The sequence below is a fragment of the Pleurodeles waltl genome, chromosome 6 (genome assembly GCF_031143425.1).
Source record: "Pleurodeles waltl isolate 20211129_DDA chromosome 6, aPleWal1.hap1.20221129, whole genome shotgun sequence".
Taxonomy (NCBI): domain Eukaryota; kingdom Metazoa; phylum Chordata; class Amphibia; order Caudata; family Salamandridae; genus Pleurodeles; species Pleurodeles waltl.
In genome coordinates, this window is record NC_090445.1 from 107,435,631 (window position 1) to 107,453,550 (window position 17,920).

The 17,920-nt window shown below is 46.1% G+C and overlaps 1 protein-coding gene across 5 annotated transcripts in view; it reads left to right on the forward strand.

Annotated features, from left to right (window-relative positions):
• PLXDC1 (plexin domain containing 1) overlaps positions 1 to 17,920 on the forward strand; it is a 358,840-nt gene that overhangs the window by 79,948 nt on the left and 260,972 nt on the right. For all 5 annotated transcript variants that reach the window (XM_069237474.1, XM_069237470.1, XM_069237471.1 and 2 more), the window contains exon 2: positions 15,746 to 15,921. In XM_069237474.1, the coding sequence (XP_069093575.1) occupies positions 15,746 to 15,921 (176 nt within the window). The remainder of the gene's footprint in view (positions 1 to 15,745; positions 15,922 to 17,920) is intronic.

The window sequence follows — 17,920 nt, forward strand, 5'->3', positions numbered from 1 at the left end:
CACGGAGCATGACAGGAACTCCACGTGTGAAGGCTGGTTTCTATGCAATGGGACATATTCCAAATGTTATTGGGGCCATTGATGGAACACACATGGCATTTGTCCCCCCTGGCACAATGAACGGGTGTTCAGGAATTGGAAGAGTTTCCACTCAATCAATGTGCAAATGGTGTGCCTGGTTGACCAGTACATCTCCCACGTCACTGCCAAGTATCCTGGGTCAGTGCATGACACCTTCGTTTTGAAGAATAGCAGCATCCCACATGTGATGGCATAACTACAGAGGCACAGGGTGTGGCTAATAGGTGAGCCTGAGTCCCCACCCAATGCATGTCAGTTTATGGCTTCTCCCATACCATTGTGCAAGGCTAATGTTTGTCCCTCACTTCTTGCAGGTGACTCTGCCGACCCAAACCTGTTGTGGCTCTTGACCCCTGTAAGGAATGCCAGGACAGGGGCTGAGAATAGGTATAATGATGCTCATGGGTGAACCAGGAGAATAATTGAGAGGACCTTCGGCCTCCTGAAGGCCAGATTAAGAGGCCTCCATCTGACAGGTGGATCCCTCTGGTACTCCCCTGAGAAGGTCTGGCAGATAGCTGTTGTATGCTGCATGTTGCACAACCTGGACATGAGATGACATGTGCCTTATCTGCAGGAGGAGGAGCATAGAAATGCTCCTGTGGCAGCAGTGGACCCTGAGGATACTGAGGATGAGGAGGCAGAGGATGAGGATGTGGACAACAGGATATCAGTCATGCGGCAGTACTTCCAATGACACACAGGTAAGAAAGTGGAACTGACCAGTGCTCTGAATATTTATCTTTTCTGTGTGGCTGTAGCATGATGATAGTCACTTCCTTAGCATCCCAACTGACTGTCACCTATGCCTTCCCATTTTGCAGATGTTGGTATGGTTACAACTGTGTACTGATGTGATGACTACAGACAGCTACAGGCCATTTTTTGTATGGAATCACAAAGTTCTGGACAATTGCACAAGATGAAACTGTTATAACTTTTGCACATTTTTGTCACATAAAGCACTGTCACTCAAGGTGTGATCAAGGGTGTTTATTGAAGTGAAAAATTTAGGCGGAATAGTGCAATGGAATGGGGTGATGGTAGAGGAAAGTCCAGGTTATTGTCCAGTCTGTTTGTAGCACAGGTCCAGTGTCCAAAGGGCCATAGGAAGGGGAGCAATGGCAGTTCAAAGACGACAAGGTGACAGAGTGGAACACAAGGGGGACGTTAAGGAGGGTCTCATTTGCTGGCGGTAGTCTTGGTCCTGGCAAGTGTCTGTCTGGGTCTCAGGGAACGTTTACGGGGTGGTTCACCTTCTGCAGGGGAAGGGGTGCTGGCGGCCAGTGGGTCTTGTGGCTGGGCCACCTGTCCACTAGCTGCAGCAGATGTGGAGGGCTGTTCAGTTGAATGGCTAGTGGAAGGGGCCCGCTGGTGTACTGTGTAGTTCCTCATGATGTTGGCCATATCACCCAGCACCCCTGCTACGGAGACCATGGTGGTGTTAAGGGCCTGCAATTCTTTCCTGATCTCCGGGTGGTGTTTCTCCTGCAGCCACTGGTTCTCCTGCATGTTGTTTAACATCAGACCCATCTTGTCCTGGGATTGTTGGTAAGCCCTCAGGACATTAGTGAGTGCCTCCTGGACAGTCAGTTCTCTGGGCCTGTCCTCCCCTGGCGCACAGCTGTCCTCTGAGTGTCCCTATCCCCCGTGCCTGTGTCCCCTGAACGGTGTGCCCACTGCCACTGACCCAAGGACCCTGATTGTCTTGGCTGCAAGGTATGGACTGGGGTCCCTGTACAGGTTGGCACACTGCTGATTGACGTGTCCTGGGGACAGAGGTGTGGAGATGTTGGATGGCGCTGGATACTGATGGGGGAGGCTCTGTGGTAGTGTGGGTGTGGGCTGGGGTATCCGACTGACCAGTGGTCCCTGATGGGCCATGGAGGTCATCCAGATCCAGAAGGCCAGAGTTACTGTCATCACTGGGGGCATCTTCTGGTGTGGGACTGAGTAGCTGTGGCACCTCCTCGCTGTTGGGATTGGCTGGGGCACCTGTGGGGATGTAAGTGGCGTATTATGCTTCATGTCTGTGACATATTCTACATCCCTAGCTTCCCCTATATTGTTGCTGTTGCCACCTTTGTTTGTGTATGGTGTTGTATTGTGGGATTGTTAGTTCTCCATGCTGTGCATGCATTGGTGGTGGGTGTACATGCAGGGCTGGGAGGGATGTTCATGCAGTGAGTATGGCATGAGGGCTTGGCATTCAGGTTAGTATATTATGCTGGTGCACTGTGGGGGGAATGGAGTGGAGTGATGGTTGTCAGGGTGAGGGGTGTTGGTGGCATGCAGGTATGTGGGGGGATAGGCAGTAAATATTGACTCACCAGTGTCGAGTCCTCCGGCAACTAGAATGAGTCCTTCAGGAGGCAGTATTGCCAAGACATGCTCCTCCCATGCTGTCAGCTGTGGGGGTCTACCGCCACTCCTTTGGATGGTGAGCTGGCGCCTTGCTGCCATGGAACATACCTTCCCCCGTAGGTTGTTCCACCTCTTCCTGATGTCGTCCCTTGTTCTTGGATGCTGACCCATGGCATTCACCCGGTCCACGATTCTCTGCTATAGTTCCATCTTCCTTGCAATGGAGATTTGCTGTACCTATGCTCCAAACAGCTGGGGCTTTTCCCTGACTATTTCCTCCACCATGACCAGCAGCTCCTCATCAGTGAAACAGGGGTCCCTTTGTGGGGACATGGGTGTTGTGTGGTGTGTGTTGTACAGTGGGTGTGGAGTAATGTAGTGGGGTGTGGGGTGCGTGGCGGATGAATAGGTGTTTGTGGTGTGTGTGTAGTTGTGTCTATGATTTGCGTGGCTATCTCTTGGCTAGTTTTCGTGTTCGTAAAGGGTTGTGGGTAATGTGGATGTGTGTTTTATAGTGCTCTGGGTGGATGGGTGTGGTGTGTGTATCAGTGTCAGGTGTGTGATTTTAGTTTTGGCCAATGTTGTGTTGTTTTGTATTTGAGTGGCCATTCTGCCCATGCCGGTGTCTACCACCAATGGTTTACCACCGTTGAATATCCGCTGTGGTGATTCGTGGGTCAAAATGTGGAGGGCATTGTTTTGTTGGCGTGACAGTATGGGTGTTCGTATCGACAGTCTACAACTTACCTTTAGTCTGGCGTACATGTGTTTGTGGTAGTATTCTGTCGGTTTAGTGTGTATGTCATAATATGGCGAACGGATGTTCGCTTCCGCAACGGTGTGTTGGCGGCTGTCACCGCTGTGGTAAGCGGGATTTACCACCAATGTCATAATGAGGGCCATAGTATTTTACTTAGCCAACCATAATATTGTATAACTTTCTAATTTTATGTCTGTGTCTAATGGTTGCCTTGTTTTCAAAACTGTAGGCCTGAGTTGGTTACGGTCAGAAGCTATAGGCCTGATTGGCTCTCAGGGAAATGTTATGTCTGATGCCATAGGGCTGGTCTTCATATTATGCAAGGTTATGAAAAAGGCAGTTGGTCTAGCTTATTAACTCAGAAAAACATTTATTAAAGCTAGTAAACCTTTAACAGATTATTGTTATCATATTGTGTTGCCTATTACTGACAGGAATTTTGTTCCAAGTAATCTTACATATTACCATTTTAGGTAAAGGTTTGACATTGAACACACAGGGCCTGATTCTAACTTTGGAGGACGGTGTTAAACCGTCCCAAAAGTGGCGGATATACCACCTACCGTATTACGAGTTCCATAGGATATAATGGACTCGTAATACGGTAGGTGGTATATCCGCCACTTTTGGGACGGTTTAACACCGTCCTCCAAAGTTAGAATCAGGCCCACAGTCTGAAAATCCCTGAGGTCTTCCACTGTGATGATTCTATTAGATCCTGTTGGGATAGGTTGTATATTGTTTCCAAGCTGTATTTGTTCTACATATTTATAATTCTGTTTGTATGTATGATAAGTATGTGCTCTTGAATGGTCCAGTGTTGGGTTGGGTATAAAGCCAATGGTAAAAGGCATAAGGCTTTTTGGTTCATTGGGAAAATTAATGTCAGATACAGTTGATCTGTTTAACCTGAAACATTGTCACCACGTTAGTAGGCCTGACCTTCTAATTGTGAAAATGATATGTTAAAGACAAAAGGCTTTTAAGTATGGGTTGTTATTAAATGCTACAGACTATAGTATGGTATTATATTAGATAAAATTCCACAGATTAGTATAGCAGGCAAGGGTTTTGGTTAGCTTTTATGTTACATGGACTCTCAGATTAATTTAGGAGGCAATGAATTTAGGGGGTCATTCTGACCCTGGCGGTAAAAACCGCCAGGGCCAACGACCGCGGGAGCACCGCCAACAGGCTGGCGGTGCACCCATGGGCATTCTGACCGCAGCGGTACAGCCGTGGTCAGAAACGGAAAACCGGCGGTGTACCGCCGGTTTCCCGCTGCCCTGGGGAATCCTCCATGGCGGCGCAGCTTGCTGCGCCACCATGGGGATTCCGAGCCCCATACCGCCGTCCTGTTCCTGGCGGTTTTGGCCGCCAGGAAGAGAATGGCGGTATGGGGTGTCGTGGGGCCCCTGGGGGCCCCACTGCACCCGTCGCACCCCTTCCACTCCGGCGGCTCCATTCGGAGCCGGCATCCTCATGGAAGGGTGTTTCCCGCTGGGCTGGCGGGCGGCCTTCTGGCGGTCGCCCGCCAGCCCAGCGGGAAACCCAGAATACCCGCGGCGGTCTTTTGACCGCGCAGCGGTATTCTGGCGGGCCCCGCCAGGCTGGCGGCTACTGCCGCCGGCCAGGGTCAGAATGAGGCCCTTAGTGTTGGTTACCCCCTTCTGACAAACCAGGGTTATAGACGACTTGCACTGTCAGAATCTTTGTTAAACCCTGATAGAAGAGACATCATTTTGCTTTGCCAACTGTAATTTTGTATACATATATGACTGTAAGCTAGATGGTTGCTTTGTGGGAAAGTGCACGCTCAGTACAGAAGGCCTGAGTTGGTTATGCTGACAAAATAATTATAACGGCTAAGAGCTTCACTGTGCAGGAAATTGTTATGCCAGATGCCATAAGTCTGCCCGTTTATTATGAAAAGTTATTACAAAGGCAGTAAGCCAGGCTTATTTAGTATGAAAAGCATATTTTAAAGCCAATAGGCCTCTCACATTGAATTGTTATCACATTATGTTACTGGCCCTAAAAAGGGTTTTGGATACATGTAATCTTGTAGATTACCATAGTAGGCAAGGATTTTGGTGTTGGTCACCTACTCTGGCAAACCCTATTAATAGAGTTTCAAAGTCATGATTCTTTTTAGGCCCTGTTGAAACTGGTTGTATATTCTTTTGCCAACTGTAATTTTTTATATGTTTGTAAAGTTATTAATGAATACCTGATGGTTGCCAGTTTATGCATGCTTCAGTTGACCTGTGTTTTATACAGTGCCAAGTAATTGGTATAAACTAGAAGCCTTACTGGTTCACTGGGAAACGTCATGTCAGATTCCTTTAGTGTAGCCAGTTGATAGTGAAAGGTCATTATAAAACAAGGAGCACTTACATGCTTATTGTGAAAAGCATGTTTTAAAGGCAAAAGGCTTCTAAGGGTGGATTGTTATCACACTGCACTAAAGGCTTCAGGTAGGTATTTTGGTACGTGGAATCTCACAGATTACTGTAGTAGGCAAGGGTTTAGGTATTGATGCCCATCTGAACAAAGTATAGGAATAGACAATTGGCACTACAGTAATCCTTATAAGGCAACTGCATTTTGTACATATTTGTATTTTATTATCGTATACCTGATGATTGCCTTGTGGGAAGGCTTATGACTGACACAGTAGGTCTGAGGTGGTATGGTGACACGCCAATGATAAATGTTATAGGCCTAACTGTTTATAATGAAAATTTAGAATACAGGCAGGTGACCTGGCATATTGATTGTGGCAAGCATATGTTAAAGTCAATAGACATTTAAGAGTTGATTGTCATTACACTGTATTAAAGCCTATCGATAAGTATTTTGTTTCATGGAATCTCGCAGGTTACCATACTAGATAAGAGTTTTGGTGCTGGCTACAACCTCTGGGAAACTTTAGGAGGAGAATATTTGCACTGTAATAATTCTTACTAGAATCTCTTGTTTGCTGTCGGCCAGGTTCTAAATATAAAAAAATAATTAAATAATACATATATCCACATATATAAATATGTAGCCAAATAGATACATAGGAGGCCTTTTGGTCAGCTTTGTTCTGCCATTGGTCCGTCTGAGTGTCATTTACATTCTGCTTCATACCATGACCACTACTGCATGGGGTAATGGTTCAGTCCACATTGGTTCGCTTGGCATGCTTGACCTTGTATGAGTCTGCTTCACTGCCAGAATCAGCTGGCCAGTCCTTTTGTTTTCAGTTTTCTCCTTTTATAGTTCCCTTTTCATTTATGTGCTCCTCCTCTTTTTATTTTAATGTTTCTTGGGAGGATACTACGGTTCTCCAGTCAGCTAACAGGTTACTTTCTTGCTGCTTATTCCACCTGCAGTGCATCACATCCCCCTGGCTACGTCTTCTGACCCAGGAGACCATTGTGGAATTATTTTGTCAATAATGTATAATTGTGTTAACATTTCAAGATGGCCAACATGTTAGTTCCAGATGTGGCAGCCATAATGGAAATGTAAAACAATGCTCTACCATACCGCTGCAAGACAGACACTCACAGCTATGTTTAGTTTTGTTATTGCAAGCATATGACTGCTGTGTTAAGACGGCAGCAGGTTTTCTTTTTTCTACCTGTATTCTTGTAATTTATCTTGTACATGTTGTCGAGTGTAGTGTGTTTTTTTGTGGTTGTGTCAGAGTGTGAATACACAAACAAGTTAGCGAATTGATGAATTAATGCATAAGTGCATAGCTGAGTGACAGAGTGCCTACATGGTGACTTACTGAGTGCCTGGACCCATCAATGACAAAAAAGCTCTTTTACTTTTAATCCAGATCTCTTTCTATTGCAAGTGCTTGTTTGATTACTATACTTCTCCCTGTGCATCGCAACATTTCCCTTGCTCTCAATATGGGCTTGCCATACTCTGTAACATTTCGAGATCATTGGATTTCATTAGAGTTCCCTCTCCTGTTGGGTGACCTTTGAAGTAATTTATGAGTGGATGCAGCATAACTGAGTGTAACTAATTTCTGTTAAGGCCAAGGGCCACAAAATGCTGTGGGCCAGTGATGATTTGGCAGCTGACACCTACCTTAGCATCATGTTTGCTCTTGAGACCAGGGTGCTGGGCCAGCTGTCTGCTATCCCGGGTCCCCTTCAACCTCTTTGTTTTCCGGATGAGAGGCTATGGTCAAAGACTGGGCAAAGTTGCCTCATGGGCATTGAGAATGGTGTAGGGCCTGGCTGTGGGCCCTAAAGCCACTGGTAGCTCTGTACAAGGCTTTCAGTCATGCACAGCCAGCTAAGTAGTGCAACGGTAGGCCTGCACCCAAAGCTCGCTAGCAACATACGCCTTTCAGCAGAGACTCTTTAAGGCATGGGCAAAGTGGCTTTGGCCCAGAGCCCAAGCCTTTCATGGGGGCCCTCTGATAGAGCCAGTTCTGACCTTCAGAGTCTTGCCTTGATAACCTTGAAAAAAGCCTTAAACTGATTTTTTTAAATATTGTTTTCCTTTAATTTATGTTCAATGTGGATGATGTGTGAGAATCTATTACAATTTGCAAAAAAATGTGTTTATGTTTCATGCAACATCCATAAAAATATTTCTTTTAGCTCACATAAAAAATGGTAGGTTATCACAGACATTGTTTGCAGTAATATTAGTGAGCTGCTGCTGTGTTACAATATTGAAAACACATGTCACTATCCCTGAATATTCGATGTAAACACATTAAGAATTTGGACAAGTGTGCCCGTGCACTGTCAGTGACCTGGTCAAGCAGGACATGTAAGAGCTGAAACTGGATAATAAACGCAAAGCTGTTCCAATAGGGCCCCCTAAAATACGTTTGGCCCAGGGCTCCCAAAATCCTTAAGATGTCCCTGATTCAGCTATGCACTGGTTCTGTGGGATAAGGGATGCCATAGGGCCTGGTTGCCAGGCCAAAAACGTTGCAAGGCAAGACTGTACACCCAGAGCCTGCTCCCCACGCCCCCCATGCCCCAGGTGCTTCTCAGAGATAAAGAGATTGTTGTCAGATTGGTCAGAAACCACTTTATTGCCACATTGCAAGTTTCAACAGCATGCCATCGTGCGCCTTTGAAGAGCGTCAGACTCGAGCTGGGGTGGGAAATAAGCCAGGGCTCCACAAATAAAAGTGGCCTCCACTAGAAAACCAGAAAACTCTAAAAGTGGCCCACATTTGCAGTGGCAGTTTTAAACTTGTATAGACATTCTACATAGGTGTTTTGTAGGTTGTGGAAGCTTGCATGCATTTGTGCTTCCTGCATGCAATGTTTGTGGCACTATCAGGGAAATCAATTGTAACAAGCAGTTGCAATGCAATCAGTCTCACATTTGTGAAAGTTGGGGTAATGGTTCAGTTCAGTAGTTGTGAAAGTTGGAGCTCTTGGTGCTGAAAATCACAATGTTTTTTACTTGTGTTTTTTTTGTATGCAGTGGAGTGATGATATTTGCATAGCGCTATTGCCGTTCGTATAACCTTGCGGCGCTCGAGAACCAGAAAATTGGAAATAGGTTATGAGGGAGGGGAGACAAAAGTAATATACTGGCTGAAAAAAAAAAGTAACAACATCCTAGAAAACGCAAATGCAAGATTAAGTAAAGCATGTGAGATGTAAGCAGGAACCACATGGTTACCTTAACATTTTACATTTATTGTTCAGAAATCATTGAGCGTTTTTGCCTAAAAAGTTAAGGACATGACTATATGGCCCAGCAGGGACCTGTTTGAATGTCCATTGCTTATATCCTCACAAACCATAAGCAGTATGGTTTAAAAAGACCACATCCCTGAAAACAGAGCCATGGTACACATTTTATTAACTAAAATCAGGAAAACAGCTGATCATGTTAATCGTTTTCCACTCTACACATCAACCAGGTATTACAGTACCTCCAGGAATGGTGCACTTCCCTACACAGGGAAACAATGGAGGTTATTTACAAGCCCCTTGCGCCGCCAGTGCGTCACTTTTAATATGGGAAAAAACAAGCAGCGCAAGGGGCTTGTAAATAAGCCCCAGTGTTGTTCAAAGAAAGAGTAGAAAACTAAAGTAGCGCTTCACTGGCAAGCTCTGTAAAGTGGCGCTAAGGTCTGTGGTTGTGAATAAAACCAATCTGCCTACTTTGCGACCACTCTGTCTTGCTTTCTTTTATTTTTTTCTCGTATTTTGAACCTTTCTTTTTTCTCTCTGTCCTGAGGCTGCACTTTGGAAAAGGAAAAATTTCAGAAAAAGATGACATTTACAGCCAAAGTGTTTCTTTCTTTTTTGGAATCGTTTCAAAGGGGAACAAATAAAGGAAAGGAGAGGAAAGAGAGGATAAGAGCAGTTTGTTGAAGTCATGGTTTTCAGCAAGTGAGGAGATGCGAGTCAGAAAGAGAGGGAATAACAGGAAGAAAGAGAGGGGGAGGAAGCTGCCAGCGGCAGAGCAGAAGTGAACACTGTAGGGAGGTGAGCGGTGTGAGATGACTGCGGTGAGATTGGTCGGGTTCATTATATTCAGAAGGGGGCCCCTACACCGTGGTGAGGCAGATAAATCCATGCGATCAGTTGGTTTTATTGCGAGTGGACAAAAGATGAGCTGAGGAGCAAACTTAAACGACGTAAACGTTTTCCACTGTACACATCAACCAGGTATTGCAGTACCTCCAGGAATGGTGCACTTCCCAACCCTGGGATAACAATGTTGTTCAAAGAAAGACAAGAAAACAAAAGTAGCGCTTCACTGGCAAACTCTGTAAAGTGGTGCTAATGGCTGTAGTTGTGAATAAAACCTATCTGGCCACTTTGCAACCACTTTGTCTTGCTTTATATAGTGTTTTTATTTTTTGTATTTTGAACCTTTTTTTCTCTCCATCCCGAGGCTCCACTTTGGAATAGAAAAATGTCAGGACAAGACCTCAGAGGAGTGCTGGGGGCGGGTAAGCAGTGTTGTGGGAGAGTTGAGGAGGTCAGGGGGGACGTCACAGGGAGATTAAGTGGCGGTATGCAAATGGCTGCACTAGTGATCAGGGAGAGGATGGCCAACAAAGCACAAACATGCTCCTGAAGTAAACAAACTGCTAGGCATTACACTGAGGCCCCTGAACAGCCCCCACCCGCAAGACACTGCCTCCTCCTGCAGGACACCAAAAGGATCCATTAGTGAAATTGCCATGGCAGGGAACGAGACACAAAGGAGGAACAATTACATGTAATACACCAATAAAATGAGAGAGGGCACAGGGAGAACAGGCTGCCATGAGCAGGAAACAACTCACAATGGTGAAAATGAAAGCAGGCATGTTGTTAAAAGGCACGAAACTTGTGATGCAGATGCCGACCGAAACATGAGACACGGCACAGGGAGAGCAGGCTGCCACAAGCAGGAAACAACCAGCGATGGTGAAAATGAATTCAGTCACATTGTTAATAGGCGCACAGTCTCTAAAGTAAAACAATAATTAAACCTGTGATGTTAACAAACGAGTGAGACAACATGGAGGAGGGAGGAAAGTCTTGAAAGCACAGCAAATGTGAGCAGATAAGATTTACAACCCTGTTTACAGCAGATCTTGGAAAGATGAGCACGCCTCGCCAGGGTGCCAGATGAAATATCAAAGTAGTCCCTGAACACATCTTAAAATGGTGAGCAATGTATTTAGATAGTAGTTGGTCTGATCTCCTGGTAGGAGACAAAAAAGACAAAAGGTGGGACAAAGAGTAAGATTACCCTGTACCAAGCAAGGATTTTTAAAAGACACTGGTATACACAAATCTCAATGACTGGGTGGAGCTGAACCTCACAAACCATCTACAAGTCACTAATCGACAACACAAGTGCTGTATAGGCTCAACCTAAACTGACTCACCAGACTCTAAATCAGTCCCACAAACAACAAAAAAAATGGCCCACTTATCGACTAGTTAGACCAGCCTTTTTGGCACTTTCTGATTGCCCTATTGCCAGGATCACTTGAACTATGCTATTTTGCGTCTGTGGCATTTTCCGCACAATTACAGATGCAACACATTATCAGTCATCTGCTGAACAATCTGCAGATTTAAACAAAAAAACGTTTCTAGTTCAAACAGATCAAATGTTACTAAAAACGAGGCACCCATGTTGCTGCACAGTTGAAAGCCCTTTGCAAAGGTTGACTGGTCACCCCTCTGTTGCTTATTACTATATTCAGGTGTTAAAAGGGTACTAATGACGTGAAACCTATGTCCAGACAGTATTACCAAGTGTACTAATGACAAAATAATGACTCAATACTGCGCCACACCACATATTTTGCTGCATAATTTGTTCCTTCCCTGCCATATAATTTCAGTTGCCCCACCTACAGGCCAGTCTGACTCTGAAAAGTGATCAAAGATGATACCCCCATGTCCCCTCCCTTGGTCTCAGTTTAGAGGGCAAGGGAATCCGCCCTGCATAAATAAAAAGAATACTCGATCTTCTCGCGTTCATCTCCCAAATGCTGGCTTGGATTTATCTGGCTTAATCCTGGTTAACAATTTCAAAGCCATTCAAAAGTCTCACCTGCAAACTGAACATAATTTACTCTTTCAGCACCTGCACTGGCAGCCTTAATTTGCTAATTTTTTTATTTGCTAACTGTTTTATTAGGTTAAAAAGCCTTGGTATTTAGCAACCCTGGCATTGAGCAGCACTGGGGGCGAGCTCCTAAAATAAACTTTGAGCCACTTCACTTTTTCCAGAAATTAAGCACTGAGATTATGGGGGTCATTCCGACCTTGGCGGGCGGCGGTTAACCGCCATGCGGGCGCCAATGCAGCCGCACTAACGCGGCCCCCATTCCAACATTCCCGCTGGGCCGGCGGGCGCTAACCAAGTTAGCGCCCGCGGCCCAGCGGGAATGAGGCTGCAACACAGAAGCCGGCTCCGAATGGAGCCGGCGGTGTTGCGGCCGTGCGACGGGTGCAGTTGCACCCGTCGCGCTTTTCACTGTCTGCTAGGCAGACAGTGAAAAGCTGGCCGGGGCCCTGTTAGGGGGCCCCTGCACTGCCAATGCCAGTGGCATGGGCAGTGCAGGGGCCCCCAGGTGCCCCTGGACACCCCTTACCGCCATCCTCTTCCTGGCGGTGAAAACCGCCAGAAACAGGCTGGCGGTAAGGGGGTCATAATCCCCAGGGCAGCGCTGCAAGCAGCGCTGCCCTCTCGGATTATCGCCGCCGGGGCTGAAATGGCAGAAAACCGCCGGCCCCGGCGGTCCGACCGCGGCTTTACCGCTGCGGTCAGAATACCAAAAAAAGCACCGCCAGCCTGTTGGCGGTGCTTTGGTCCGCCAGGGTCAGAATGACCCCCTATGTGTTTAACACGTTGTTGCATGGGGTGAATTTGATATTTGCCTTTTGCTATGCTTGTTGTATAATGTTATTCTTGTTGTGGAATTTGGATTTTGCATATTCCATGAGCTGCCTGGTCCTGCCATTCTTTTCTAGGCAGCTAGTGGAAGAGGGTGTTGTATTCGTGCTCTGCTATGTGGGCCTTATTCCTGTTCGGAGTAAACATCTCCTGTTTATTAGATAACCAGACACAGCACATTCCTGAAAAAGGACTTTTTCATTCCTTTTCACATAACCTTTCAACCCACATAGAAACATAAACCCAACCTGCAAACGTGTTTTGAAGCCATTAATCACATTTGGACATCCACACCCACTTCACCCCCAGTTATTTATCTGCCCAGTGGTTGCAAAAGTGAAAGTTCATTACTATGAGAAATGCTCGTCTTGTGTAATGACTGCTAGACTTTATAAATGACCAGCCAGTTGGTCACGCTTTCTTTTCAAAACCTTCTCCATCCCATCTCTTTGTACTACAAACGTTGTGTTTTTTGCTAAAAAGCAAGGTCATTCCTGAGAAAGGGTCCCGTGTCAACCTGAAATCTTACACATATAGCTGGAACTTCAGGAACTGATTTGCTTTGTTCCACTAAACTGCATCATCACCGCTACATAGGCATCATTTTTTTTTCTTTTCCAAACATATATCTTTACAATGCTGCCATAATTCCCTAAATTTCAGATTATTGCATATTTACTCCTATTATGACTGCTTTGTCTCAAGTACCAGAATGATTATTTTTTTATTTACTTGTGTTGTGCAGAAGTTTCAATCTTCTACAGCATTTACCTACTCATACATATCTCAGCCACAGCATCATACCTCCTTGGTCCTTATTGGGACAGTTAGACCTGACAGCCTTAGGGTGGTCTTCCCTCAAACCTTTTGCTTGTTTGCCTCAATTTGTGCTGTCTCTTTTTGTTGGCTTTAGGACTCTGAGCACTTTACCACTGCTGAGCAATGCTAAAGTGCATGTGCTTCTCCCCTGAGCATGGTAACATTGGTGTTTACACAACTGGCATATTTAATTCACTTTTAAGGTCCTTTGTAAAGTTGTATACCGTATATGTAGGGCCTGTAAATTAAATGCTACTAGTGGGCCTGCAGCACTGATTGTGCCACCTACTCAAGTAGCCCTTTAAATATGTCTCAGGCATGCCACTACAGAGCCTGTGTGGAAAGTTTCACTACCACTTCGTCTTAGCAGTTAAAACCTCTTACCAAGCTTCGAACTCCCCTTTTACTACATATGTCACCCCTAAGGTGGGCCCTATGTAGCTCATAGGGCGGGGTGCTTTGTAAGTAAAAGGCAGGACATATATGTTTGAGTTTACATTTTCTAGTAGTGAAAAACTCCCAAAGTCATTTTTCACTACTGTGAGTCCTACTACTCTAATAGTCCTGCATTGGGAATCCCTTAACATACTTTTAAGATGTAATTCCTGATCAGATAGGAGTAGCTACATTATGTTTCATATCATTAGAATGGTAATGATAAATCATCTTTACTGGTAATGTCAGATTTAACATTACCATTTTAGAAATGCCACTTTTAGAAAATTGACATTTCTCTGCTCTCACTGCTCTCTGTGCCTTGCAGCCTCTGTCCAATACATGATGGGGGTGGGGGACAGCTGCACTTTGTTCATTCCCTCTAGACAGCCACAAATACAGTACGTTTAGGTGTGTCTGACCACTTATCTGCATTATTCTGCATTCTGATGGCTCATCCGGGACAGGAGGTGTGCAGGGGATTAGACACACTTGAATAGGGAATGCCTGTCCCCACACAACAAACTGATTACCCCCTACTGGTAGTCTGGAGTTAGGACTGGGAAGAAAGGACATCTGTGCACTTCGAAGACTCTTCTTTGAAGTCACCCCCGCTTCAAAGGCACATTTGGGTATAAGAACTGGGTCTCTGACTCTACTAAATCAGTACACTACTGGACTTGGGAAGAACTCTGCCAGGAATAAGGACTGCTGTGCTACAAGGAGAGCCAGGCTGCTGGACTACTTTCTAAGAAGGACTGTTCTCTGCCGTGATGAGCCACCCTGCAGCCTGCTCTTTGCCATGCAGAGGAAGGACTGGACCCTCATCTGACCCAGAGTGACTCCAAGGTCTGGCTTGCCCCCTGTTCTCTTGAAGTCTCAGGAACATCAATGTCTGCCTGCAACTCTGCTCCTGCTCTGCCATCTCTGAGTCCTAGCCTTGCCTGAGGTGCCAATCCAGTTCTGGGCCTTAGAAGTGGGTTTTGCAGCTGTTTCTCTGGAAGAATCGATGCATCCGATTCTTCACGCCACTCAGAACCGATGCAGTGCCCTCTGACATTAAAGCATTACTGATTCGATGACGACATGGAACCCGACTGCGAGGTTTGATAATGATGCAGCACCAATCTGTGGACATCACTGTGCGGCTCGACGACTACACATTGTACACATCTCAATGGAGTTCGATGCCGACAGGGACCTGCTGTGAGGCTTAACACCGACGCACCTACCCAACTGCGTGGATCGGAACTGATGCTTCGTCTTCAGATCACTCTTCAATGTCAATGTGTGCTCCATCTAAGGTACTTTTTCAGCAGGCTCTGCCTGAGTCCAGTAGCCGTCCTGCCCTCCATCGCTGTTGGCCTGCACTTTGGATCTACCCCAGTCTAGCACAACCTCAAGTGACTTTTTAGCGCTATTGACTTCTAAGCACTATTTTGTTTTATCCTTTAAAAAGTCATATCTCGACTTCTAGTGGTTGGATGTTTGTTTTGGTCTTGTTTTAGTCATATAAATATTCTCTATTTTTCTAAACGTGTGGAGTCTTTTTGCGGTGTTTTCATTGTGTTACTGTGTGTGTTGCATAAATAATTTACACATTGCCTCTTTAGATAAGCCTGAGTGCTCTGTGCCAAGCTACTAGAGGGTGAGCACAGGTTATCTCTAAGTGTGTATCTAGCTTACCCTAACTAGACGTGGTGGTTCCGGCTTGTACAGGCTGCCTACTCTGACAACCAGAAACCTCAGTTCTAACAAGGACTCTTTTGTTGTAATTTTGATTATTTCAGGTTTGGTGCTTATGCCCATGTATACAGTGTACTTGAACAATTAACTATCCATTAACACCTAACAACTCATTTCCCATTCTCTATGTACCTACAGGACTAATCAGTGGGGGTCAGACATATGTTGGTGAAGAAAAGAAGGCAATCGGAAGGCGTCAACCCCGAGATGCCCCTACTCAGAGGCCCAACACTAGGGGCTTCCACGTCAGCCAAGACCTAGCAGGTGTTAGCTTGGCCATCGATACCCTCCCAGACAATAAGACACAAATTGTGGTAAGTAGAGCATGCACGTTTACCGAGTCATTGGTCCTTACTCACAATGGACCTGCATTATTCCCTGAATAATATCCCAATATTTCTGTGCACTCTGGCAGTACTTTCTGCATGGGATGGAGGCAGGCGAGGACTCTGATAAAAAACATGTGGTGTTAACTGTGAGAAAATATTACATTTGAGAAATTCGATATCTTCACAGTATTCTTGAAGACCTAAACAGAGCAGTCCCAACCTCATGGGCAATCACAAAGAGAGTACTCCCCATTGTATTGAGGCAAACACTGTCATACTATTTGTAAGGCCTAAAGGAGTGGATAGCGACAACATCAATCAAGCATTGGCAAAACCAATTGGGCTGGCTTATACAAGAGCTATTGGCTTTGTCAATGTGTTTTTCCCATGTTGTACACCAGTGTGGCTGCTGTTCAGCGTGGTTAAAGGTTACTGGTGGGAAGAGTCATAGAGTGGAGCGGGGAAATAGAGTGACATGGAGTGGAGTTTATAGATGGTCGTAGAGTGGAGTAGGGAAATCGAGTGTTGTAAAGTTGAATAGAGAGGAGTAGCGTTCAGTGGTTCAGTAGCAGAGAGTGTCACAGAGTGAAGTGGGGTGGAATAGGGTGAAGTGGGTTGGAGTGGATTGAGGTTCTGGAGTGGATTGGATTGGAGTACAGTGAGGTGGATTGGACTAGACTGGGTTGGGGTGGGCTGGATTAAAGTGGGGTGGATTGTATTGGAGTGGGGTGAATTGAAATGGGTGAGGTGGATTTGATTGGATTGGGGTGGACTAGAGTGGGGTGGATTAGATTGGATTGTGGTGGGTGGATTAGATTTGAATGACAGGACTGGGGTGTGTTGGATTGAGGTGGGGTGGGGTGGATTGGAGTGGAGAGGGGTGGGGGAGTGGAGATGGGTGGATTAGATTGGAATGGAGTTGGTGGATTGGATTAGAGTGCAGTGGATTTAATTCATTGGAGTGGGGTGGACTGGACCGGAGTGGGGTGGATAGGATTGGAGTGGGGTGGATTGGATTGGATTGGAGTGGGGTGGATTGGAGTGAGATGTGCAAGATGTATTGGACTGGTGTGGGCTGCACTAAACTAAGATGTGTGGGGTAGGGTGGATTGGATTGGGGTGGGATGGATTGGAGTTTGGTGGGTTTGAGTAGGGTGGGTTTCACTGAGGTTGTGTGGATTGGATTGGCATGGGATGAATTGGATTGGAATGGGGTAGGCTGGATGGACTGGATTGTGGTGGACTGAACTGGGAAGTCATGTGGTGCATTGGATTGGGGTAGAGTGGGATGGGTTGGAGGGGATTTAAATGGGGTGGGGTGGACTAGAGTGGGGTGGATTAGATTGAAGTGGGGTGGATTGGATTGGGGTTGAGGTTGGATTTGGGTGAGTTAAATTGGGGTGGGGTGGATCAGAGTGGGGTGGAGTGGAGTGGGTGGATTGGGGTGGTGTGGGGTGAATTGGGTTGAGTAGGGTGGATTGGATAGGAATGGGGTGGATTGGATTGGGACATACTGGATTGATGTGTACTAGATTAGATTGAGGTGGATCGGATTAGGGTGGGGTGGATTGGATTAGAGTACGGTGGATTAAGGTTGTTTGGAGTGAGGAGGATTGGAGTAGGGTGGACTGGATTGAAGTGGGATGGATTGGGGTGGTTTGGGTGGATTCAATTGGAGTGAGGTGGATTGGGTTGTAGTGGACTTGACTGGAGTGGGGTAGGTTGGATTGGAGTGGGTGGAATTGATTTGGGTGGGTGGATTGGACTGGATTGGGGTGGTTTGGATTGGATTGTGGTGGGTTGGGTTGGATTGGAGTAGGGTGGGCTGGAGTGGGTCAGGGTGGGGTAGATTGGAAGGAAGTAGAGTGGGGCGGATTGGAGTGGAGTGGATTGAAGTGCAGTGGGGTGGATTGGAATGGGGTGGAGTAGAGTGGGGTGGCTTGAAATGGGGTGGATTGGGTTGGGGTAGAGTGGAGTGGGGTGG